Source organism: Rattus norvegicus, chromosome 1, assembly GCF_021556685.1.
Source record: "Rattus norvegicus strain SHRSP/BbbUtx chromosome 1, alternate assembly SHRSP_T2T, whole genome shotgun sequence".
Classification (NCBI taxonomy): Eukaryota; Metazoa; Chordata; class Mammalia; order Rodentia; family Muridae; genus Rattus; species Rattus norvegicus.
Genome location: NC_141534.1, coordinates 213,740,854 through 213,767,500, shown reverse-complemented (window position 1 = coordinate 213,767,500; position 26,647 = coordinate 213,740,854). Strand labels below are relative to the sequence as shown.

Here is a 26,647-nt window from a genome sequence, read left to right as displayed (position 1 = left end):
GAACTTTGCACTCACATAGTATTCAGCCTTCTCCTGTACTGTTTCCCACTCCTGTTCCCTACTCTGTGGCCCATTCACAGCATTAACATGGCAGATATCACTACAAACTCTTCATCTTTGCTCAGTGTCTGTTTTCTGACTGGACTAGGAGACCCTGTAGGCCCCTGGTACAAGCAGTCCCTGCTTGCCAGCCTGTGAAGGCTTCCTGGTTTTGCCACTGTGGCTCTTTTTCTTTCACTTCCAAATCTCTCCAGACCTTTCTTTCCCTCCTCCTCCTCTAAACTTTCCTTTGCTGCTTCCACCTTTGGAAAGGAGGGGCTCATGGAGCCTTGGGGTGATACAGTGCGGGTGTTATCAAGGGTTCCCCAGGTGGGGGAGGGGAGGAAAAGCAGCCTGCCCCAGGTGAGGGTGGGGAGCCACCCACATTCTGCCTGCCTCCCTGTGGGCCCCTGGGGCTACTGCCAGGCCTCTTAGAGGGAAAACTAGCTTCCCAGGAGTGTGCTGTGGGTTCCCCTTAAAACTTAGGGATTAAGTGTGTGGTTTCCTTCCTCAGTGTTTCAAAGTTGGGAGCACTGCCCCACCAGCTCCTAGTGAGGGCTGGAGGAAAAAAAACAAACCTTGGTTACAAATCCACCCCCAGCCTCCCTGTCCCTGCCCCCTCCCCTCCCGTATGCCTTTGAAGAGCACACCTGAACTCCTGAGAGCAAGTTGAGGTGAGGAAGTGGTCTTTCCAGTTTGGGGAGCCGTAGAGCCAGAGCTTGGGGATTTGGGGAGCCTTCCTGCCTCTCCTATCACTAAGGGAACCTTTGGACAACTGGAAGGAAGGGGTCTTGGGAACAGGGGACCAGACGAAGGGTGCTGGTCCTGGGGAGGTGGGTATCAGAGGTAGCCATGCATGATTCTCTTTCCCATTGCCCCTGGGACCTGGCTCCTCTCCTGCTCAGTTAGCCATCCTGACTCTTTGCTCTGCCCTCAGCCTCACCACTCCTGTTGTTTGCCAACCGCCGGGATGTACGACTAGTGGATGCTGGTGGAGTGAAGCTGGAGTCCACCATTGTGGCCAGTGGTCTGGAGGACGCAGCTGCTGTAGACTTCCAGTTCTCCAAGGGTGCTGTGTACTGGACAGATGTGAGCGAGGAGGCCATCAAACAGACCTACCTGAACCAGACTGGAGCTGCTGCACAGAACATTGTCATCTCTGGCCTTGTATCACCTGATGGCCTGGCCTGTGACTGGGTTGGCAAGAAGCTGTACTGGACAGACTCAGAGACCAACCGCATCGAGGTGGCCAACCTCAATGGGACGTCCCGTAAGGTTCTCTTCTGGCAGGACCTGGACCAGCCAAGGGCCATTGCCCTGGATCCTGCACATGGGTAAACCTCTGTTTTTCTCTTGCCCCTATGGGTAGGTGTGGGGACCAGGATTTCTTCTGTAGTGCACACATGGCAGGCTGATGAGATACCCGGGTAGCAATGCTTGCTAGGAGTCACCTCCCTTCCAGATCCTGGACTGTAACACGTGTCATATTTAATGAGGGATGGTGACTCACACTGATAATCCGAGCATGCCGGAGGCTGAGACAGGAGTGTTGCCACAAGTTCCAGGCCAACCTGAGCTATAAAGACCATCTTCCCCAGTGAACTAGACTATGGGGGGAGGGCGGCAATGGGGGGAGGGTTTGGAGGGGGACACCCATAAGGAAGGGGAGGGGGTAGGGGGATGTTTGCCCGGAAACCGGGAAAGGGAATAACACTCGAAATGTATATAAGAAATACTCAAGTTAATAAAAAAAAAAAAAAAAAAGACCATCTTAAAAATCACAGGAACTGGGCTAGAGAGATGGCTTGGTGGTTAAGAGCACTGACTGCTCTTCCAGAGGTCCTGAGTTCAAATCCCAACAACCATGTGGTGGCTCACAACCATCTGTAATGAAATCTGATGCCCTCTTCTGGAAGGTCTGAACACAGTGATAGTTTACTCTTGTATATTAAATAAATAAATCTTAAAAAAAAAAAAAACCCGCAAGAACTGAGGGGATGCCTCTATTGGTGAATTACTTGTCCTGTGACCTAGGATTGTGGAGTTAGAGAGAGAAATGGGGCTCTGTGAGGCTTGCTGGCCACCTGCAGTCAAATTGCCCAGCCCCTGGTCCCAGTGAGAGACAGTGTGTCTTACAATTTATATTGCTGTCTTTTTTTTTTTTTTTTGGTTCTTTTTTTCGGAGCTGGGGACCGAACCCAGGGCCTTGCGCTTCCTAGGTAAGTGCTCTACCACTGAGCTAAATCCCCAGCCCCCTTATATTGCTGTCTTAAAACACCATGACCAAGAACAACTTGGGGACGAAACCGTCTACTTGATCTTACAATACTCAAGTTATGCCCCATCACTGAGTAAAGTCAGGGCAGGACCTCAGGGCAGGAACCCAGAGTCAAGGACTAAACTGCTTAGTGGCTTGCTCTCCTTTGGTTGTTCAGATCGCTCTTACAGCACCAGGACCATCAGCCCAGGCATGGCACTGCCCACAGTGGCCTGCGCCCACTTATACCCATTATCCACCAAGGGGACGCTTCACAGGCTTGTTTAGGGGCCAGGTCAAACTGACTGTAGCTTGTGTCAAGTTGAAATAAAACTAAGCAGTACCCTGTGCCTCAAAAGAAGGGCGGGCGAGGAATGGTGCTTGGATTTGAAGCGTAGCATCTTTTTCTGCACTAGGACAGGTGACTCAGGGAGTTCAGGGACCTCGCTCCCCTTTTATGACTGTTGGCAAGGTGGAGGTGGGCCGGTATCTGGATGTAGCACCTGCTCTGTGTATTCTGGAAGTTACCTGTGTTGGTGTGGCCAAACTCACTCTAACCCTGGAAAGCTCAGGGCAGCAACAAAGGCCGCTTCGGCAGGGACCAACAGTCAAACCATGAATGTCCTTTAGCTGCAGCCTGGGGGTAGGGAGGCTGACTGGCTTCAGCATCAGATCACACTCTAGTTTTCTTTTTTTCTCTCTCTTTACTTTTTTTAAAAGATTTATTTATTTATTTTTATATGAGTACACTATAGCCATCCGCAGACACACCAGAAGATGGCATTGGATCCCATTACAGATGGTTGTGAGCCACTGTGTGGTTGCTAGGAATTGAACTTTTAGGACCTCTGGAAGAGCAGTCAGATAGACAGTGTCTTCGTTCACTCCTTGCTTCCCCCATCCCTCTTTTCTCAGGGTCGACCCTGGGCTGGGATGCACAGACCCTTGTCTGAGCTGCTCTTGCGTGGCCATGACCCTGAAGTTCTATGCTGGCTCAGTTGTGAGAACAATCAGACAGACTCACGGACTGATGTCTTGAGCAAGACACACATCCTGGTTTTGTTTTTGGCCAAGTGTTGTACTCACTTGACATTTTAGCTTTTTTTTTTTATAAATTAATTTATTTACTTTACGTCCTGACCGCAGTTTCCCTTCCCTCCTCCCCAAGTCCTTTCCCTCAACATTTTAGCTTTTTAAATGTCCCCAGAGCTTCTGAGAAATGCCGGCCAGGATTTCCCAGCTGAGGAAGCATAATGTTGGCTGTCGACCCTGCCTGTGTGTTTGTGCTGTAAACCTTGTAGGAACTCTGTGCAGCCAGTACCCATGTGGATTAGGCTCCAACTGACCCATACCCTGCCTTTTTCCACTGCTGGGAATCCTAAGTCCATCTTCTGGTTGTCTTTAGCAATGGGGTGCTGTCTGGATCTTGATGGTACCACCTTATTGTAACCCTTCTCAGTGAGCTGCTCTGGTTAACTTTAGCTGTGAACTGAACAGAAGCGGGCTGGGAGAGCTGGTGTGGCCTGTGCCCATGCTTCTGGGCTTGACTGGAAGGTTTGCATGCGGATTAGGAAGATTGCCACTGCTCGGTCCAGGGAGTTTGAGGAGCAGACCTGGTGAGGGCAGACTATGTGGCCGAAGTCACTTGTTTGTCCTAGAGCTAGCCTTTGGTAGGAATCAAAGTGTGTGGCTTCTGAAGCCAATACTTTGTGCAAAGACCCAGGAAGTAAATGTGCAATGTGCGCGCTCTTTCTCTCTTTCTCTTTCTCTCTCTCTCTCTCTCTCTCTCTCTCTCTCTCTCTCTCTCTCTCTCTCTGTGTATGCTGCCTGGGTATATATGAAAGTATATATGAGAGACCCATGTGCAAATGTTACATGAGTATGTGTGAAGTTTATGCACATGCACAAGTGTATGCAGGAGTGCTTGTGTGCAAATGTAACTGTGCCTGCTTGTGCTTGTGAGTGTGTGTTTATGATAATATATGTGCATATACATCTGTGTATGCAGGAGAGTTTGTACACATGTGTGAATGTGCTTTTTATGTGAGAATGTATATGCATTTGTGTGTACATTATTGTATGTAAGGGTTATTGAGCTTATGCACATGAATCTATGTGACTGCTACATGTGTGCAAATATATATGATTGTGTATGTGTGCATGTGCACCAGAGAGCATGTACATGTGATTGAGCGTGTGATAGAGCATCTGTGGGTGAGCACATGTGGTTGTAAAGAAGCATGCATGCAGGTGTGTATGTGTCAGAGGTAAGTGTGATTTTGGAGGGGGTGTCTGGGATGACAGACTAGCAGCTACCCCCTGTGAGTCCCTCATTCCTCAGCTGCACAGGACTTAGACTAACTCTGTTACCTGGTGAGCAATCTCACACCTCAAATCCCCAGGGACATCAGTACCCTAATAGTCTTCCCAGGAGGTGTGGGCTGTTATCCCAGGAGAGTCTCTGTGGCTAAGAGGGATTGGTCTGTGTGGGCTTAGGACTAGCAGCCTACTTCTCAAGAGGACCCTTCTGTGCTTTTGTCTCTCTCTCTCCCTGCTGGTTTCCCACTCCTCCTTAGGACAGAATGCCACAGCTCTACTCCACCACATGCCCAGGGATAACATTCATGAGCATGGGCAGGAAGCCTATTCTCAAGCTGTGGGTTTCACCACTGCCCTAGTGCCCTTACAGGGCACCGGTGGGGTTGGGGAGAAAATGATATAGGCACAGTATGTTTGAGAGAAATGAGTGCCACCAGGAGAGTAAGGGCAGGACAGTGTTCTAGGCTTCTGGCTGAAGTGACAGAATGGCCAGTGCAAAGGCCCTGGGGTAGAGAAGAGTAGCCCTTTGGGAGAGGATGACTCAAGGTCATGGGGCTCCTTTGGCTCTGGGTTGAGCCTGGCTCCCCAGTATCAGTTATAGATGACCGTGGAGGGCACCAGCTTGACCCAGGCTTGTAGTAGGTTGAGGATAGAGTGTCTAGGGTTGAGTTCTATTCTGAAGGCAAGGAGTAGCTGCCAAGAGTGACATGGTGCTATGTCTGTGTCCCAGTGTATACAGATAAACAGAAATGCGCTTCTCAAGCCACATAAAACCACTAGAACTCTGGAACTGGAGTTCCGGGGCTGTGAGCTGCTGTGTGGGCGCCGACTGACCCGGGCCCTCTACATGTTGTAGCTGCTGAGCCATCTCTTCAACTCTTTTTTTATTTTATTTTATTTATTATATATAAGTACACTGTAGCTGTCTTCAGATACAGAGGGCATCGGATCTCTTTACAGATGGTTGTGAGCCACCATGTGGTTGCTGGGAATTGAACTCATGACCTCTGGAAGAGCAGTCAGTGCTCTTAACCGCTGAGCCACCTCTCCAGCCCATCTTCAACTCTTTATCCTCTTACTTTTAGTCATGATGGCTGAGAGACATGCTGGACTGGGTGGGTACTTTGTGCTTGTGTAGAGACAGAGGGAACCTAGCACTCTGTTCTCACCTCAGCTGCTATGGCCTGGATTATCTCTGGGATCAGTCAGCCTTGGCCCTGACTGTCCTTATTAAACGTTTGAGTGGATCATTTGTGCACTTGCTTCCGACTTCTTCCCTAGAAGTTCTCCTCAGGGCCACCTGGGTAGCTATTCCTTTCAGATCCTGCCCCTGGACCAGTGTTGACCTTGGCATAGCTGCCACGGACAGAGCATCTCAAGCTTCCTTCCTTCCTCTGCCCTGGATAAATAAGGGTGAGCAGGCCATGGGGTGCAGCTCAGAGTGGGGACAGTGAAATGCAGTGGAAGAGAGAAACTTGGTTCTCCCCTCGGCACTGTGCAGCCTCTGCTGTGCCCTAGTGCCTTCCTGTGCCATTGTCTCCTGGAGACTTCCTTAGATGAGATCTTGCCTCAGCCACCATTGAGAAGGACGGCTCTGTCCAGATGCCCACCTCAGTGTTGCTTAGCTCAGGACTGGGTGGCCAGGAGTGGCAGAGAGGGGTCTGAAGCTGGGAAGATCTTGGCTTAGCCTGGGGAAGCCCTGCTGCATATCAGGATGGGGCTGTAAGGGCTACTGGGCCTCCTGGTAGAAATGCAGCTGGTGAATGAAGCAACAGCCCAGCATTGCAGCCCTGCACCTTGGCCCCGAATTGGCTTTTGCCTTGCTTCACTGAGAAGGAGGATAGCCTCAATCCTGCCAGCTTGCCCTGCAGCAGTACTGGAACTGGCATGGGCCTGTCCCCACTGAGCCAGCCGCTCTCCCGTTCCCCATTTAAGGAAACCTGCAAGCCTCAGGAACTGGGGAAGAAATGTGGCATACTAACTTCATTTCCCTGCTGGCCTTAGCTCTGGCTGGGCCACAGCACCAAATGGGAAGGTAGAAACACTTCACCTTCTCAGTGGGTGGCAAGGCCCTGGGCTAATTCCCAGCCTGTAGGAGTGGGGGGAAGCACAGGGAAAGAAGGCAGTGCCCAGGTCTTGTCGGTCTCAGCTGAGGCTGACCTACCTTCAGGTGCCCAGCAAATCATCCCCGTTGTGGCCCTGCTGATGCAGGATGAAACATGCACAAAGCTTAGGCCTTCCCTGCTCGTCCAGGCTGCTATCTAGAGCTGTTACTTGCGCCCCCCTCTCTCTCTCTCTCTCTCTCTCTCTCTCTCTCTCTCTCTCTCTCTCTCTGTGTGTGTGTGTGTGTGTGTGTGTGTGTGTGTGTGTGTATGTGTGAGAGAGAGAGAGCCAGCCTACCTGCTAGGGACCCCACTTCCTGCCTAATGGGGGCAGCAGGCTGACTTTCCCTGTATTGGCTGGCACAGAGGGTGGTACAGGACACACAGGAGTTATCCTATGTGGGGTGTTTGGCCATTAAGCAGGTCAGAGAAGGGGATATTTTCATGCTGCTCCTATGCCTACCTTCTGGATGATGTCCTCAGTCCTTCTAGAAGGTGGCGATGGTTCTAACTCACGTAGAACCCCTGCTGGGGAGACAGGGGTGGGGGGTAGAGTGGCACAGCAGCAAGACAGCTGAAACCCTGTGCCCATTATTGCAGGAGTGAGTGTTCCCTACTCCAGATCTTTATAGCTCAGGCTGGTCTGGAACCCATGGCAATCCTCCTGTCCCAGGCTTCTAGTGCTGGAATTTCAGGTAAAGCTACCATGTCCAGCTCGTGTCTCTCATTTTCCTGTTCACAGTAGTAGTCCCGGCTGAGTGTATTCCTCGGGCTTTATCACTCAACTGCCGGGATCAGCTTGGGGCTGGCCTACATGAATGACGCTTTACGTCAGAAGAAACAGGGATGAGATATGTGGAGACCTGCCTGACACCAGAGAAAACGTGTGTAGAAAACAAAGGAAGACTTATGAGCCCTTGAGCCTGGAATGTGCCAAGGGGTGTCACAGTGCACCACCTTACAAGGGCCATGGGCAGGAAGCAGGCTCAGCTAGGAACCAGTCCGCAGAGGGACAAATAGTGCAAACTGTGTTCAGAACCTGTGTCCACAAAGTCGATGTGGCTCTTCATGGGCTCTGCTGAACAGTTATGCACACTCCTCTGGCTGCGTTCTTTTGGCACTGGCTGGGTTGGCTCCTGTCATCTTTAATATCTGGGGTCAGCACACGCAAAGCACAGTGAGGAGTGTAATGGAGTGTCTTGTGCATGTATGACATGGCCCCCTTGTTGAAGCTTCTCCACATAGCTCTCTGAAAGCCTCCTCTTCAGATCCTGGGAGTCAGTCATGGCTGCCTCTTGTACATACCCACTGAGGGATTTTTTGTCTCCTGTATCCTGGGCAAGTCCCAGCGCACTGTGTAATTCAGGCTGGCTTTGAACCAGTGGTTGTCTGCTTCAGTCTCTTTGGTGCTAGGGATAATAAGTGTGCACAGTGTGCTCCATGAGAAATATTCCTAACAGTGAGAGGGCAAAGAACTCAGCATATTCTTAACTGAGAGCAAGCTGGAAGTGTATAGAGCAATGGGTGATTCAGTGACATTTTGGCCAGTGATGTCCAGTGCAGACTGTGTGCTCTTTGGGGCTGGTCGTCTTAGTCTCTATTCTTGTCTGTAGGTCTGGGGGTGGAGTCCGGGGCTTTGCGCATACAAGGCAGGAGTTTATCACTGAGCTGCAACCCAGGCCTCTGTCCTTAGGTGATGATTGGCAGTTGTGTGTGTGTTGTGGCGCACATGTGGAGATCACATGACAACTTCCATAAATCAGTTTTCTTCCCACTTATAGAAGCAGTGCCTCCCTTTGCTATTTCTTCTGTGCTGCACCCAGGATACCTGGCTGAAGCTTCTGGTGGTTCTCCTGCCCTTGCCACCACATCCTGCTGTTTTGTTTTTCCAGAAAGGGTTTCTCTGTGTAGCCTTGGCTGTCCTGGATCTCACTCTATAGACCAGGCTGGCCTCGAACTCTGCCTGCCTCTGCCTCCCAAGTGCTGGGATTAAAGAAGTGTCCTACCACCTGCTTTTTTAAAATGTAGGCTCTGAGATTTAACTTCGTACTTCAGACTTGTATGCTTGTGTAGCAAGTGCCTTTACCTGGTGAGCTACCTTGTCAGTTCAAGCGCGTGTGTGTGTGTGTGTGTGTGTGTGTGTGTATGTATGTATGTATGTATACATATGTATTTATGTGTTATGTATGTATATGTGAATGTGTATGTATAAAATGTATATATATAGTTAAGGGTTTTGTTTTTATCTTACATGTATGAGTGCTTTGCCTGTGTTTATGTAAGTACACCGTGTTATGTGTGCAGTGCCCATTGAGTTCATAAGAAGGCGTCAGATCCCCTGGGATTGAGTTCTAGAGGGCTGTGAACCTTCATGTGGGTGCTGAGAACCGAACCCGCAAGAGCAGCCAGTGTTCTTACAGCTGCTGACGCACCTCTGCAGCCTGCAGTTTATATTCTTAAGGACATGTTCCTCGGGCTGGAGACCTGGCTCAGTACTCCTCTTCTAGAGGCCTCAGCTTGGTTCTTAGAAACCACTTTCACAGTTTACAACCAGCTCCAGGAGGCCCAATACCCTCTTCTGGTCCCCATGGATACCCGCACTCACATGCACACATACTCCTACACAGATACACACACACACACACACACACACACACACACACACACACATACACACACACACACCACTAAAAATAAAAATAAAGTAAGTATTTTTAAGAAAAACCTGGGCATGATGGCACATGGTTGTAATCCTAGCACTTGGGAGGTAGAGGAAACTGTGGGATGGGGCTAGCCTTAGCTATAGGAGATGGAGGTGGTAGAGGAAGCCGTGGGGTGAGGCTAGCCTTAGCTACAGGAGATGGAGGTGGTAGAGGAAGCAATGGGGTGAGGCTAGCCTTAGCTACAGGAGATGGAGGAGGTAGAGGAAGCAATGGGGTGAGGCTAGCCTTAGCTATAGGAGAAGGAGTGGTGGAGGAAGCAGTGGAGTGAGGCTAGCCTTGGCTATAGGAGATGGAGGTGGTGGTGAAGGTATGTTCCTGTTTTAAGTATTTCAAGCAATCTCTGTTTCTGTTTTAATTTCTTAACATAAAAACCTAAAGTTTGGGTCCCTCAAACCATAATCACTTGTTATTTCTCACGGGTCTGATGGGTGAGCTTTCAGGGCTGTGTCAGGGGTCAGAACCAATCCTCAGATCCATTGTGTCTTTCCTTTTATCCCTGCCTCCTCACTAGGTACATGTACTGGACTGACTGGGGGGAAGCACCCCGGATCGAGCGGGCAGGGATGGATGGCAGTACCCGGAAGATCATTGTAGACTCCGACATTTACTGGCCCAATGGGCTGACCATTGATCTGGAGGAGCAGAAGCTGTACTGGGCTGATGCCAAACTCAGCTTCATCCACCGTGCCAACCTGGACGGCTCCTTCCGGTGAGTGCGTGGTGACCGAGGTCCCTCCCCACCATAGCTGTTATTCCCAGGGTTTGAGGCTTCTTAGGTTCTTCCCTGGAGCCCCCAAGGATTGCTGGGTAACTTTGGAAACAGCATGGTACCGCGCCTGATGTCACAGCTGATGTGACTGTTTCTACAGCAATATGTTGAACATTATTTCCAAACTGTGTGAGAGGAACATGTATAGCCCTCTGAGATGGCTAACTGTGCAAGCCAACTCCTGAGTTCAATCCCTGGAAGCCACATGCTAGAGGTTGAAGACCATTTCTTCTTCCTCCTCCCCCCTCCTCCTCCCCCCTCCCCCTCCCTCCTCCCCCCTCCCCCACCTCCTTCTTTCTCCTTCTTCCTTCTTATGAGTAAGGAAATCTCAGTGTTCAGGGAACTAGTGAGGTGCTCAGTGGTCTAGTGAGGTGCTCAGTGGTTACTTGTACTTGTTGTGCTTGCAGAGAACCTGAATTCACTTCCAAGCACTCATGTTGGGAGGCTTATCTGCTACCCTCTCTGGCCTCCTTGGGCAAATGCACTCAGATGCACATACCTGCACACACAAATGAAAATAAAAATACACCTTAAAAACAAATAAAAGGTTCAGCGTTCAGACTGTTTTGGATTTAGAGTTGCCAGTCAGGGCTTAGATCTGGCTGGACCTGGGACATTCATTGCTCTTTGTCCTGCCTCTTTCATAGTATCTCCAGCGGCTGTGTGATTATTATTCTCTCTCCAGTCTTGCTGGAGAGCTGTGCACACAGTGAGTGCTTGATCAGTGGAGGGGATAGGAGGATGAATAAGTTCTCAGACTTGGTTGTTAGAGCGTCCTGCTTCGTGTGTCCATGTGCATAGGTGTGAAGGGTTCACCTTCAGTTAGGCTAAGAAGGCCCACATTCACTGCGGGATGACGTCCAGCCTGTGTCTTGTCATCTGTAGGATGAGGGTGAAAATGAGCACGGGTTACTTTGGTCAGAGTCCAAATCTGTGATTTGGAAACCAGGGTAGCCTTGGAATACTGTGGGAGCAAGTGATCTCAGCATGAGCAAGACTGGCCCAGCCTCTGGAAAGCTGCAGCCTGGGAGCCTTGGCAAAGGGGTCATGGCAAGAGGGTGACAGTTAATATAACAGAGACAGTGATAACTCTTCCATAGCGTCAGCATCCAGGGACATTGACCCATTCATTTGATGCTCACAGCAAACCCCAAAACACCTCCTGTATAGGCAGGGTCCCAAGGCCATACTGCTGGCCAGAGCCTGCTGCGGTGGGGATGGCCGTTAAACAACCACAAGTTGCTGGCGGTGTTAATTCCAGTCCTATTACCAGTGTTCATAATCTCATTAAGCGTGATGTGCACTGTGTGGGAGATTCTAAACACAGAGGGCTGAGAATGTTTCCCTGCTGCTGGTGTGGACTGTAGGACAGAACACATCCGGCTGAATCAGCAGGAAGTTGTTTGTACATCAGGTCTTGGGACCCAGGCTTCTCAGAAACTGTCTCCAGGTGTGGCTGCATGCTTTTTTCTTCCTAGGGGCACTTTGTCCCTCTGTCCAGGGCACTCATGTTTCTGTCACAGGCATGGATGGATAGCTGGCTGGGAGCGCAGTGGAGGGACCGAGTGAGGAGAGTGTGCCGGCAGCTGCTTCCCTTTGATCTGACAGACATAGTGGGTTCTGGGAGGGCCCAAGGGCCTCCAGCATGGGTCGGAGTAGGCCTGAATGGTGATCTTCTAACCACGCTGCTTGTTTCCTACCTGCTGCAGGCAGAAGGTGGTGGAGGGCAGCCTCACTCACCCCTTTGCCCTGACACTCTCTGGGGACACACTCTACTGGACAGACTGGCAGACCCGTTCTATCCACGCCTGCAACAAGTGGACAGGGGAGAAAAGGAAGGAGATCCTCAGTGCTCTGTATTCACCCATGGACATTCAGGTGCTGAGCCAGGAGCGGCAGCCTCACTGTAAGTGTGAGCAGGCATTGGGGATGGGGTGGGCGGGGCAGGGGATAGGCAGGGGCAGGCTTTGAGGATGGGGTGGGTGGGGCAGGGGATAAGTATGACAGGGTAGGGCTTGCAGGTAAGAGAAGCTACATCAGGCAGATCAGCTGGTACGGGTAGGCAGGGTGTAGATGGGGAGGACATAACCCAGATGTGAGGCTCAGTCAGGTCAATGGAGCAGTCTAGGGTCAAACAGTGGGTCAGAGTGGGTCCAGGCTATGCTGTAGGGGAGCAGGTAGACAGGGCTAAGGAGAGACCAGCCAGGCCTCTACACTATAGAAGCAGGGAGACACCCATCCAGAGACATAAGTGCATGCTTGGCTAGAAGGAGGAACTTGTGTGTGCTAGCCAGTATGTGGGTGGGTGTGTGCATGCGTGCCTGTCTGTTTGTGTGCATATGTGTGCATGTGTGTGTGTGTGTGTGTGTGTGTGTGTGTGTGTGTGTGTGTATGTGTGCATGTGTGAACATGGTATATGTGAATATGCTTGTACCTGTACAGCGCTTCTGTATGTGACAGTCCAGACAGGCTGGTATGGTGGACAGGGTCTCTACAGCTGTTTCTGGCTTTCTAGGGCAGGTGAAGGCCCAGTAGAGTCCTGATGTGTGAAATACTTGCTTAAGGTCTTACTTCTCACCCCGGGGTCCTATATGGTAGAATCACAGAAGTCCCTGGTGATGCTGAGCTTCTGTGACAGAATGTGGGGTTGGATGGGAGGTGGGAAGGGGCTGTTCTAGACTCATCGAGTTGAAGGGACCAAAGATCAATATTTGTAGCCACACTTTATAGAAGTCAAGTCACAAAAGTTAGTGTAGGATCAGTGGGGAAGGTGGTCTCTGATCTTGGCAAGAATATCACACACAGTTCCTCTGCTCTTGGAGCAGCCCACTTTTCATTGAGAGTGTTAGGAGGGCAGAGGTCAATTGCAGAAAACTGGGTTCCAGTTGACAATGTTTCAGGGTGCTGAGCCCCATGTTCCTGAGGTAGAAGGAGGGTTTGGGAACCTTGTTAGATTCAGCTGTACTTTGGTCATAGAAGGGCATGGGGGAGGGACCTAAGTGTAGTAACCCTCTGTGGATGGAGCCTGCAGGGTCCAGGCAGATTAAAGAGACAGGGTGTGCTCAGGAATCCACTAACCCAGGCTTCCCAGGCATTGCTGTGTAAGCCGGCTGGTCTTGAGAATTTCCGTGGAAGCATAACGGGTGACTTTCCTGGGGGAAAGTAGCATCCTTCGAAAGTTTGTCCTCTTGTTGGAGAAAGCTCAGAGTGGAGAATGTTCCCTGCAGGGGCAGGGCAGGTCTGGGATGGTTTCTGAGAAATTACAGAACTGCTGCTGAGGCTGAAGGTCCTCCATGTGGGTGGTCGGCGGTGAGGTAGGACTAGGAGGGCCTGTGGGGATGAGTCATGATACCGTGAGACGGTGGCATGAGGTAGGGCCAGGGACACCTGACAGCTGTCCTGTAGGACACGTGAGAAAGTGTGGGATGCCAGCCCATATGGGAGGGAGCGGCTGGGCAATGGAGAGCTCACAGATTGTACTGCAACTTCCTTCCATTCTGTCCTGTTCCCACCAGTCCACACGCCATGTGAGGAAGGCAACGGCGGCTGCTCCCACCTGTGCCTGCTGTCCCCGAGGGAGCCCTTCTACTCCTGCGCCTGCCCTACTGGTGTACAGTTGCAGGACAATGGCAAGACGTGTAAGGCAGGTGAGGCGGAACATTGGCACTGGCAGGGGCAGGTGGGGCCTGGCCTGGTGAGCGTGGCTGTCACTACCCAAAGTAAACATGGCAGCCTCTCAGAAGGGTCTGCTCGATTTAGTGGAGACTGAGCATTGCTGCCTCTGGAGCTGGTTTCTCTGTCAGCTCTGGGCTGTGTTTACCCCATGGAAGAACTCTTTGGGAGTCATGGGTCCCTTGTCAAAAAATGATGTCCTGACTTAGTAATGCCTTTAAGGTGCTGAGCATGTCAACATATGGTCACACCCTAAAAGATTGCTGTCCTGAGTTTTTATTCAAAAGCTATTAACTGTCAAAATCAAAGGGTGGAGGCATTGTGGGTGGGGCACAGAGAGCTAGCCCACAGTGAGCTTTCCTATTCTGTATCAGTTTTGCCCTCTGGAGTATAACAGCCATGCACTGTGAGTGCAGACATGGATTTGGTTTGGCTTCCCTGCATCTGTGTTTGTTTTTCTTCTTGTGTTTCAGTTACCTCAAGTCTTACCTCTCTGTTAACGCTCCCGTGCAAATGTGGGTTCCAAGTCAGTCTTGTTGAAAGCTTTCTTTCTGACTCAGAGAGCTGGGTTTCCTCTTTCTTAAGTATATTTTTTCTTTTCCTTTCTTTCTTTCTTTTTTTTTTTTGGAGATTATAGCATAATTACATAATTTCCTTTTCTCTTTCCTCACTCTAGACCCTTCCATATACCAATCATGTTCTCTTTGAAATTCCTGGCTTTATGGGCTTCCCCCATCAACTTAAACATATCTCTTGTTTTTAAGACAGGGTCTCTATGTAGCTATGGCTGTCCTGGAAACTAGGCTGGCTTCAAAATCAGGGAAATCTGCCTGCCTCTTCATCCTGAGCATTGGGCTCAAAGGTGTGCGCCCTCTTATTTCCCGCTTTGATTCACACACCTTTTGGCTTAGGTATCACTTTTCAGCACTGGCTGCTTCTGGGTTCCTGGTGTGGGCAGCATCCTCACCTCCAGAAAAGGTGCTTCTGTTGTGGTGCCTTGGGTGGACCCTTCTGGTACCCATGTACCTAGAGGATAGTTCTCCGAGTAGACTCTGGGGCTTATCCTATCAGGTGTAAGAACACAGCCATCCTGAGGTTGGTTCTCCCTTTTTCCTTCTGGGGACAGAGCCTGCTTCCCTCACCACTGACCCTCTCCCACAGGGAAAGGCTGGGGAGGCATCTACCTTCCATCTTGCCTGGTCTAAGCAGCTTCCCCAAGGCTATCTCCTGATGTCAGTGTGTGGGGCTGAAGGGGTGGCCTTGCTCAGCTCCAGCTGCTGTCAGGCATAGGGTGTGACTTTGAGGGTTTCCTGGCCCCTGCTGTGTGCTCTGCAGTGTGGAAGTTACATTGTAGATACCTGTGGTATTGGAGGTCAGGATGAGCAGCTGGCCCTGGCCTTCCTGTGGGAGCTGGGTTCCTCAGTGACTCAGATGTCCAGGGGTCACATGGTCCACTTTCCTAGGAATCTCGTCTCCACTAGCTATGGAAGGCACTCCTAGAAAGACTGTCAGAGAACGCCAAGCGCACAGGACAAAGGATTTGTGTCACCCAGAGCCCTCCAGTGGTGGGAGTGTGCGACAGGCTGAGGGCACCCCTGTAGTCAGTGGACTTCAGTATGCTAAGTCCTTATTTCCACCTTGGCTGCAGCTCCCCTGACTGTGGTGTTGTGTTCAAAGGAGTGATGTGTTTCCAGGTGAGAGAAAAGGTGTGTCCTAGTTAGGTTTCTATTGCTGTGATAAATGCCACTGTCAAAAGTAGCTTAGAGAGGAAAGGCTTATTTGTCTCACAGGTCATAGTCCACCCTGGCGGGAAGGAGATCAGGACAGGGGCGGAAGCGGAGGCTGTGGAGGAGCCCTCCTGGGGCCTCATGCTCGCTGGGCCTGCTTTCTTAGATAACTGAGGACCACCTGCCCAGGGATGGAACCAGCCGCAGCGGGCTGGGCCCTCCCACACCAGTCATTAAGGAAATGCTCCGTACATTTGCCTAGGATGGAGCCATTTTTCTTTACTTTTTAAAAAATTATTTATGTTTTGAGAATCTTATATAATACATTTTGATGGTATTTCCTCTTGTAACTCTTCCCAGGGCCTTCCCACCTCCCCACCCACCCTACTGCATATCTCTTTTTTTCTGTTAAAAACAACACACACACACACACACACACACACACACGACTATTGAGTCGGATGACTCCTGAGCTTGAGGGCTTCTTGGCGTGTGTTGATACACCCAGTGTTACTCCACTGAAGAAAACGGATTTTCCCTTCCCCAGAAGCTATCAATTGCAGCTTCTTGCCTAGGGTGGGGCGCACACCTACCCCTTTCTCTGTGCTGGGGTTTCATCCGACTTACCCCTGTGTGTGTTCATGTATTCACGTCACCTGGCGTGTCTGGAAAGTGCCGTTTGCACATCTCTGGCCCCTACAGTCTTTGCCTCTCCTTGTCTACATATACCCCTGTATTGTGAGAGGAGGGGTGTAAAAAGACACCCAGTTGAGGGCTGAGTGCGCCAATATTGCAGACATCTTTCTCAACTGAAGTTCTCTTTTCTCAGGATGACTCTAGTTTTTGTGCCCCAGAATTTTGTCTCCTATGAGATGGGACTGAGAGACAGCTGTTTTCTCTAAGGCGGTAATTCCCAGCCTCGTCTCCTTCAGCACTTTCTCTGTGCCCTCATCCATTGGACAGTTCCTAGCTGCTGGGGTGGAGAAAGAATCAAGAATCCAGGATTAGGCTGCAAGTGTACCTCAGTACACTCATAGATTGCTTGCCCAGCACGCATGAAGGCTGGGCTTCAGTCCTAGCACTGTACAAATCGGGTGTTGGCGGTGGTACGCACAATTAACACCAGCACCCAGGAGTGGGGGCAGGAGGATCAAAAGTTCAAGGTCATCCTTGGCTAAGTGATGTGGCCTTGAGGTCCTGGTATCAGAGGCTTCCTGTAGGTGTCTCTGTAGGAAAGTTAGGGATGGCTCAAAGGGCAGAGTGTTGCCTGTGGATAGCTACCAGCACTTGGGGGAGTCCTCACAGGCGTCAGATGGAGAAGAGGGCTCAAGAGTTGAGAGTGACCGGGGGCTACCTAAGGATCTCGTGGCTGTGGCCTCTGTGAGATCTCTAGTGTTATCCATTTGAGGCCATGTGGGGAAAACTGCCCTGTAAGGGAAAGCCGGATGAGTAACTCTCCCTGCCCAGAGGACAGATCTATAGGGAAACAGAAATGAAGATCTAGGGCACGACTGTGCTGGGGAGAGGTCATGGCTTTCCCAAAGGAGCTTTGGAAGTGATGGGTGTGGAGAACATGGGGACTGGATGTCTTGGTCCAACTAGGATCCAGTTTCTCTCTGGTGGTAAGGAAACTCACTGGCCACTTTAGGGCACCTAAATTTCAGCCTCTCCTAGCCATCAGAGTAGGCTTTATAGTCTGTGTCCTGGCTGCTTTCTTTGAGACAGACTCAGCCTCCTCGGGCCCCAGTTCCTTTATCTGCATCGAGGAAGCAATTGCAGCCCTCTGGAGTGGTTGAAGGAAGGTCCAAGACCACTTGGCAAGTAGGAACTGGACTCGAATTTGAACTTGATCTGAGAACCAGGCAGACACTGATTTGAGACCAAGAGAACAATTCCTCCCAGAATGTTTGAAATCAAGTAGGTGCCAAGGCTAGCTCGTGCCAGGTGGTGGTGATCGGGCTGGAGAGATCTCAGTGAGTAGACAAACAGGCTGGTGACCTGTTGGAGAAGCGTGTGTTTATCCTGGGGATTCTGAATATGCATGGCTCCATTTTCATGGTTTCAGGGCCCGTGCTGACCTAGGGCAGGGACAGTGGCCTGGCTGTCATTGGACTCCTGAGACACGTAGGCATCCTAACCACCTACAGGCCTGACGGCACGGGGCTGGAGTGTGGCCGAGTCTACTCCTCCAGGTGGACACAGAAGAGAGAGGAGCCACTGTCAAGGCTTCCCCTCCTCCCAGTTTGCTTTCTGAACCCCAGGCTGATGGAGTGTGAGAGAGATGAGAGATTCCTGCTCTGACCTCAGTTTGAGCAAATGAAAGTCAGCTTGGAGTCTCCCTTGAAGTAGGGCCTGAGACGGTATCTCTGTCAGGACCCCAGTTAATGGGACAGTGGGGAGTAGACTGGGGGAGAAGGATCAGATGCTTGTGTGGCCATTGCCAAGTGGAGTGGGATCCCTCAAGATCCTAAGCTACTTCCTCTCTGAGAGGTGAAGAGAGCAGACCTTTCCCTTAGATAACTGGAGATTGAACGGGAGGCCTTGTGCATGTAGAGGCCACCATTTGACATAGTATTTTTCTCCATCATGATCTCGTTTCTGTACTGAGGTGGGTTTCTCATCTGAATCCATGATTTATCTAGTCTAGATAGCTAGCTTAGTCTGGGGACCCTGTCTCTGTCTCCTAAGTTTTGGGGCTACCACAGCTGCCTGGCATTTTTACATGGGTTCTGGGGGTCTGAAGTCCAGTTCTCACACAGAACAAAGTACCCACTGAGCCATCTCCCCAGCTCATGAAGCATCTTAAAAAAATAAATAAAAATAAAAAAGATCTTTCTATGTAGTCTAGGTTAGCCTGGAACCCAGTATGTAGCCCAGGCTGGCCTCAAATTCATTTCTCCTGACACTGCTTCTCAAGTGCTGAGATTACAGGCATGTGCCAGCATGTTAAAAAGAACTTCTCACACTGCCTATGTGAGCACAGACTACGTACCTGTCCTTTGAGCTCAGGAGCATTTGGGTCCTCAGGCTCTATGGGCAGGGGACCTTTGCCTTTGGGTCTCTGCTTCCTATCCCTCAGTTCTTCTGAGGTGGCTGCAGCAAGACCAGCAGAGCATGTCAGCTCTGCACCCTTCAGCTCAGCCAGAGCTGTGAGGCCTGAGTGTGGCTGTGTTGTAGATTTCCATAGATCAAGGTGACTGTCAGCTCTAGGAAGCTGGGAACTGAGAGCTGTGTGTGTTCGGCCTGGGCCAGCCTCCCTCCCTGCCCCCTCTACATCAGCCTCCACAGGCAGCTGGCTTTGGTTTCCCCCATGTTTTTCCAATTATGTGGAATGGTCTAAAAACAGCAGTAGCAGGGGCCTTATTTGGGAGTCGCCACCGCTGTCTGTCCTCTGCAGCCTGCAGCTCCGTCACTGTCAGAGTCTCCGAGTCCTGCTCTTTGTGGACCCTTCACCCTGGTGTTCTGGCTTTTGTCACCTAAACTTTGGGACAGTGACTTAACAACATGTATCCTACTGCGTAGGCCACGGATCACCAGACCAGAGGACTCTGACCAGGCAAAGCTGGTCACAGGACCTATTGCTGTGGGTCGTCTGGACAAGGCCTAGCAAGTAACAGGACGGGCATGGATTTGGTAGCCACCCCTTCTCCCCCACACTCCTTCAAGACATAGTTTTAACAGATGCTTGACTGTCAGGGATAGTCTGGGTGGGGGCTGCTGAAAGAACAGAAGGCCTCACTGTTAGGTCTGGTGGGTAGGTGGGATAACTGGAGCTACTTTGACTAACCTCATATCCGTCCGTCCGCCCATCCATCCATCCATCCATCCATCCATCCATCCATCCATCTTTCCACCCACCCACCCACCCGGACAGATTAGCCAGATGGGCAGGCAGCCCTCAGCCAGGGCCAAGAATAATGGGTGTGTTTGTTCCCAGAGTCTGGCTGGCTAGTCACTTATCAGGGAAGTAGGTCAAAGGGAAAAGAAAGGAGGTCCTGTGGGGGAGTCTGCCCCGCAGCCTTGATTGGCACTGACTTTGCAAACAGAAGGCAGCTGCTGTTCTCAACCATGGACCGTGAATTTTTAATAGCAAGAAAATTGGACCTTGAGGTCCAGGAGACTGCGTGGTAAGTCTGTACGCTATCGTGTTGTGCGTCTGTGCAACTGAGGTGTAACTGCATCAGAAACACACACTTGGTGAGTGTCCGGTCAAATCAGGTCTGACAGTGGATACATGTGTGTAACTGCTGCTGCAGCTGGAGACTGTTTTCATCACCCAGAAAAGGCCTCCAGGCTCCCACCTTTCATCCCACTGTGAGGCAGGGAGCTCCTCCCCGCCCTGAGAGGGGCACATGCCACATTCTAAGAAAGGAAAACTTGCCTTGGGGTCAGGATACAGGCCAGCTACCAGTTGATGCTTTCTGGCTATGGTGAACAGCGTGAGGTGTCTTCCACAGACCGACAGTCGTGCCATGACAACCTCTTGCTTCATGTTCCCCTGGCTCCTGTAGCCCACTTCCAGCTCCAGCCTGGCCCTGGACTTACCTCAGGCCCCTTTGTCTTTGGAGAACAGTTATGAGTTGGTAGGGTCCTGTAGAGCCCTTTAAGCTGCCCAGAGGAATCCCTACTACACACACACACACACACACACACACACACACACACACCACACCACACACACACACCACATATCACACACACACACAACATATCACATACACACACCACACATCATACATACACACACCACACACCACACACACACACACCACATCACACACATACACACACACCACACACACACACACACCACATCACACACACACAACACACACACAACACATAACACACACACCACACCACACACACACAACACATATCACACACACACACACATCACATACACACACCACACATCACACACACACACACACAACACACATACAACACATAACACACACACCACACCACACACACACACACCACACATCACACACACACACACCACACACACACACACACACACACACCACATCATACACACACACACACACACACACACACACACACACACAGACTGCCATGTATAGAATTATGTTTCTAGACCCAGAACTGAGCCTTGAGCCTAGGGCAGTGTGTACTAGACCTTTTCCTGTCACTGTGACAGAATGCTGGACAAAAGCAACATAAAGGAGGTTTGGTTCATTCTGGATCCCAGCTGGAGGGCACAGTCCATCATGGCAGGATGGACGGCTGCAGGAGCTTAGTTTACTATCTTGAGACCACAGTCCATGGAATGGTGCTGCCATATTCAGGGTGGGCCTTTTCTCCTTGGCTAAGCCTCTCCAGAAACACCCTCACAGTACACCTGGCCATGTGTCTCCCAGGCGATTCCCAATCCTGTCAAACTGACCGTGAAGAGCATGGCATGGTGAGGTGTAACCTTCAGCAGTGACCTCACCAGCTGGGTTGGAGCCTCCCTGCCCTCTGCTCCAACCCTTAGTTTGAACAGGAAGGCCATACTTTCTGTGTCACCTGTGACTTGTTCGTTGCCACAGGGTTTGTGGGTCTGTGTTGGGGCTGAGATTGGAACCTTGGTGGGAACTGTTTCCACCCGATTTTCAGGTCCAGTAGCTTGTTCAAGGCTGTTCGGTAGAGAATGTAGTTGGGCACTGACATCAGGCCTGTTTTCCTTGGAGCTTATGCTGACCACTGGACAGTACTGCTGGTGTGAGTACCCACACGGCCTGCTGGTCATGGTAGGGAGGGAAAGCAAGGAACTGATGAGAGGCTGAATGGAAATGGAAGAGCAAGGGCTCTGACTTCACTGTATTGGGTAGCAAATGACTTTGTTGAGAGCTATGCTCTTATCCCAGAACTCAGGCCTGGTGTCTGTGGGGCCATTCCTCATGAGCTCAGCCTTCCTGTGTGTGCTTGTTGGTCTGCTTGAGGTGAGCCATTCAGGCAGTCACTTGGGTCTCAGGCTATGAGCAGAGCCCATGGTGGCTCTGGCCACTTCCTTTGGGCCTGTGACCCTGTGGTCATTAGACAGGGTTTCCCAGGCCAAGGTACTTCTTGGCGTTTGTCTAACCACTTACCCCCTAAGGGGGCAGTGGAGAAACTTAATCAATTGCTAAGAAAACAAAGAGATTTTGGCCACCTGCCAGCGGGAAGCCGCAGGGCCAGGCTGTTTACCGCCTTTCTGACTGCAGAGTGAATGGAGACCTGCTCACTCACCGAGCTGCCCACGCAGCCTCAGGCCTTACAGCATGAAGCTGGCCACGTTCTGAGTTCTGACGGTAGCTGAGGAGGAGAGGGGGCAGGAGTCATGGGGACAGAGAAGGGCTGGATCTCAGCTTTCTGTCTTGATGAGAAAGGAGTTGGCAGGGCAGAGTCACAAGGGTCATGGATGCCTCCCAGGCTTCGTGCAGCCTCACAGAGAGGCTGGGCCCTGTAGAGATTGTGGTAGACTGTGTGGGAGGGTTGGGCTGTCTGCTATGACTGTGAGGTGGCAAGGGTACCCGCCTTCTTTCTTGTATTGATTGGATTTGCTATATCCCCAAGAGAGATGATTATTTTCTTGTTGTAGGGGAAAAAAACATTTTCTGTGGAGAGATTAGCTTTTCGGTTCCCAGGTGTCCAGTGGGTTGCCAGTAGACCCACCTCTCAGGCTCCGACAAAGGAAACTGATGAGCATGGGCCCCGTTTGTAGGATGGGAGTTTTGGATCCATCCTGCCTTTCACCCTGTTCTTGCCCTCACCATACTGAGACCCCAGGAGCCAAAGTCACCTGTCCTCAGTTCTGGCCCCAGGGAAAGAATCCTTGCACCCTGGTCACGTCCCTCCTCATCTGAAACTCTTCCCAGTTTACACCTGACCCCAGTTCAGAAGTCTTTTTCCTCATAAAATTTATGTTTACCTCATAAAAGTTAAGTTTATCTCAGAAAGGAAACCATCAATATAAACTAGGAAAGAAATGTATGTATTATTATGTATGTATTAATGTATTATGTGTGTGTATGAGTGTTTTCCTACATGTGTATGTACCATGTACATGCCTGGTGCTTTCAGAGCTCAGAAGAAGGTGTCAGATCCCCTGGAACTGGAGCTCTTCTAGGTGTTTGTGAGCCACAATGTGGGTGCTTGGAACCGAACCCAGGTCCTCTGTCAGAGCAGCCAGTGCTCTTAACCACTGAGCCATCTCTCCAGCCTGATAGATAGGCCTGGTGGGAGGCACCTTTACCCACTGAGCCATCTGGCTGGCATGATTTTCACTTTTTCCGTGTGTGTGTGTGTGTGTGTGTGTGTGTGTGTGTGTGTGTGTAAAACAAGTTATTTCTTACAGTTCAAGAATGTTCCTGCATCATTACTTCTCCAGAGCCTGGTGTTCTGTCTGTGTAAACACCTGTAGGCACAAATGGCCTCTGAAATGTAAAATGAACCCCTTCCTTCCTCTCTTCCTCCTTGTGTATTATGGGATGTCTAGTCTGTTCGCAGTTTCTTCTATCAGGTGTTGGATTTTTGCTGTTCTGGATTAAAAAGCAAGCTTTGTGCTGTGCTCAGGGAGGAGAGGGTCCCAGCCTGCTGTCCAGAATGCCTGAGCTGGCTCAAGTAGACTTTCCCAGCACTCAGTCACGGTGTCAGTCACTAGAGACCCCTTGTTTTCATAGTCCTTGACTGTGTCCTCCCGCCCCTTTGTTCCCCACCGATCCCTTCCTTTCTTTTCTTATTAAACAAAATGATATATGTTTGAGTGTTTGCCTGCACGTATGTGTGCCTGTGTGTGCGGTGACAATGGAGTTCCCGATCATTGTGATCACCGTGGGATCTGGGAACTAAGCATAAGTCCTGTGCAGTACCAGCCACACTCATAACCGCCGAGCCCTCTCTCCAGCCTCTACTTTTTATTTTATTGTTCTATGTGCCTGTGGGCCTGTGTGTACCATGGCACCGTGTGGAGTTCAGGGGTCAGCTTTGGTCTCTGCTCGCTTAGCCCTGTACTGTCTCGCTGGCCCCAGGCATACTTCTTTCACGTGGGGCACCCCTCCCAGCCATGCCACAGTGCGCACTGCAGGTCCCGCACAGCCTGAGGGCTCGGAATGACACATGCCTTTTTACACAGGTAATGAGGAAATCAGAATTATGTTCTGTGACTTGTAGAATGAAGGGACCTGCAGGTGTCAATGTTTCTAAATGGGACTGAGAGTGTGCAGCCACGCCCTCTAGATTCAGTGCTGTCTGTGACTAGATTCTTTTCCTCTTCCTGGTCCCTCATGAAAGACATTTGCCAACCTTATTAGAGAACCCAGGTCAACCCTGTAGCCCCTCAAGCTCGTTTCCTTCCAGGCTTTTGTGTGAGTGCGGCAGTTTGTCCTGCTGTCTGCGTCTGTGGTTGGAATCCTGCTGCACACACAGCGTGCTATTTGCTTGTGGCTTTCTTAAGGACAGGCTGGGTTTGGAGCTGCTTAGTGCCCTGTGTGTGGCGGGTCCTCAGCAGAATGTGGCCTATGGGATGGCTCTCCCCCCATGGTGAACTTGCTAGTCTCTGAGATCAGCATGTACTTGACAGTATGAACTGTCCACTGTGTCACTGTCCACCTGTCCCTTCTGCTTGGAGTACCCTCCCTCCTTCCAGCATTGCCCTGAGCCTCTTTCTGAAACCTCTTATCCCAGCATCTTGTGTATGAGGTGCAGTTTGGACACTATGCCTTTCTTGAGGTAATCAAATGAAGCAGAGACCTGGTGGATTTTGTGGGTCCACAGAGCAGTGTCCTCCTGTGAGGAAGATCGGAGAGACACATAGTGCAGTTGACTGTGTGAAGTTGGAGGCAGGGATCAGAGTGCTTGGCAAGGAACCAAGGAACGCCAAGTATTTCCTGTAATCCCAGGAACTGAAGGAGGCAGGATAGACCCTCCCTTAGAGCCCCGGGAGGGAGTTGGCCCTGCCGCACCTTGACTTGTGACTTCTGAACCCCAGATCAAGGAGGAATAAAGTTATCTTGGTGAAGTCACAGGTTCAGGGTGTGAAGGCTGTGCCCTGCGCCTGGCACCTGGCCCTACCTATGTGTTCCTGGGAGAAATACAGAAAGAAGCCAGGTGTCCACACAGCTAGGTTCAGTGGCTCTCAGAGCTCCAGGAGAGGGGAAGGTTTTACTTTTGGTAAAGGGCCTTGCCACCAGTCTTGGCCACCTGAGTTTGATCCTGGGAACCCAAGTTGTTTTCTGCTCTGTACACAGCATATACATGTGTGCGTGCACACACACACACAGACACACACACACACACACACACACACACACACACACACACACACACAGAAAGAGAGATAAACTTTAAAAAGCAAGTATTTACTCAAACTTTTAGTTTCTAAACTGTTTGCTCCCTTGATGTTTAAACAACTGTCATTTCCTGGCTCCGCAGGCACCAAGCAGTACGCAGGCCTCTTCTCCTTATGGCCAGCACTGTGCCTTGTTCCCCTGGACGACCCCAGGCCTAGTTATGACCTCACTTTTTTTTAATAAAATATTTATAATGCTTTATTTGCATGTATGTCTGCATGCCAGAAGAGGCCATCAGATCTCATTACAGAGTTGTGAGCCACCATGTGGTTGCTGGGATTTGAACTCAGGACCTCTAGAAAGAGCAGCCAGTGCTCTTAACCGCTGAGCCGTCTCTCCAGCCCCTGACCTTACTTTTTTTTTTCTTTTTTCTTTTTTTTCGGAGATGGGGACCGAACCCAGGGCCTTGCGCTTCCTAGGCAAGCGCTCTACCACTGAGCTAAATCCCCAACCCCTGACCTCACTTTTAAAGTTCCTTCTCAGAGATCAGCCATGGGCACCACCAGCCTTGGCAAACATTTGATGGGAGACCCCTCTGCAGCCGCCCCTTCCTGGCCCGGGATTTGGCCAGAGCCTTCTATCATGAGCCCTGGAAGCCTGTGTTACATCTTGTGTACAAGGCTGGGCTGTGGCCCTGTTTCAGTGTTCCCGATGTGGCTTCTGTATTTTTCTTTTGAAACTAAAAATGCTTCAAAATGGTGTGCAACAGTGGGTTCCAGAGGATGCCTGCTCATGATGGAGTCGCTTGACAGCCACAGGTTTAGCTTAGCAATGAATTACTCCTGTGGTCACCAAGACTTAATTCACAGTCTTCTCAGGGTGGCTAGGAAGAGTCCCCATTGATGGATGTACTTGAGGGCCTTGTGCCCACTGAGCTCCTAGAGGGCTAGGGTCTGTGTGTAGCTTGGACTCTTCCATGTGACTGCGGAGAGTAGCCCTCACCCTTCCACAGCCCCTCTCCTCACCCTTCCCTACTCCCTGCATCTGTTTCATGGCTACCCTTTGAGATTGTGGGTTCTTTGTTGGTCTTGTTCACTTTATGGTCTCTGCTGTGTCACCCTCGGAGTGAGAGGGGACTCCTGAGTCTGCTTTTTTCACCTCTTCCTCAGCCATAGCTGGTCTAGGCCTGGGCTAAAGTAGCTACCTATAGATAGATGCCGGTAGTGTGGCAGAGCTGGCCTGGTTACTATTGACAAGCCTCTCACACTCACTCATAGAGATCCACCTGCCTCTGTCTCCCAAATGCTGGGATTAAAGGTGTACACTATGATGCCAGGCCTTTTAGTATTGACTCTTGGGCCCGGGGGACTGGGACATGTGAGGGGTGTGCTGATGGTCCAGAAGAGACTCTAGAGGCCACATGACCCCCAAACCTTGTTGTAAAAGTCTGAGCTTCAGCAAGCAGCTGAGGTTAGAGTTGCCTTTAGCTCCTATTAGAAAGGATGTCTGAGGGGACACGCCTGCTGTGGTGCCCAAGGCTCTCTGCACTGAGCCCCAGAGTGTCATGGCAGCCATGCTGCCCTCATGTTGTGCCACACTGATTTTTGACAACTCACAGAGGCTCTGAGATGTATTGGAAGTGTATTCCTTGCTCATCTCCTGTGGGACTGTTCTGCAGAGCCCACAATGACCCACTGGGTCTAGGCCACTGTAGAAGGAACTTGAGTGTCTGGTCTGGGCTCAGGTCCCTTGGCTTTCTTG

The 26,647-nt window shown here is 50.8% G+C and overlaps 1 protein-coding gene across 2 annotated transcripts in view; it reads left to right on the top strand.

Moving 5' to 3' along the window:
* The window catches only part of Lrp5 (LDL receptor related protein 5), a 103,362-nt gene that overhangs the window by 26,929 nt on the left and 49,786 nt on the right, over positions 1-26,647 (top strand). For both annotated transcript variants that reach the window (NM_001106321.2, NM_001437514.1), the window contains 4 exon segments: positions 977-1,373; positions 9,952-10,149; positions 11,919-12,115; positions 13,725-13,856. In NM_001106321.2, the coding sequence (NP_001099791.2) occupies positions 977-1,373; positions 9,952-10,149; positions 11,919-12,115; positions 13,725-13,856 (924 nt within the window).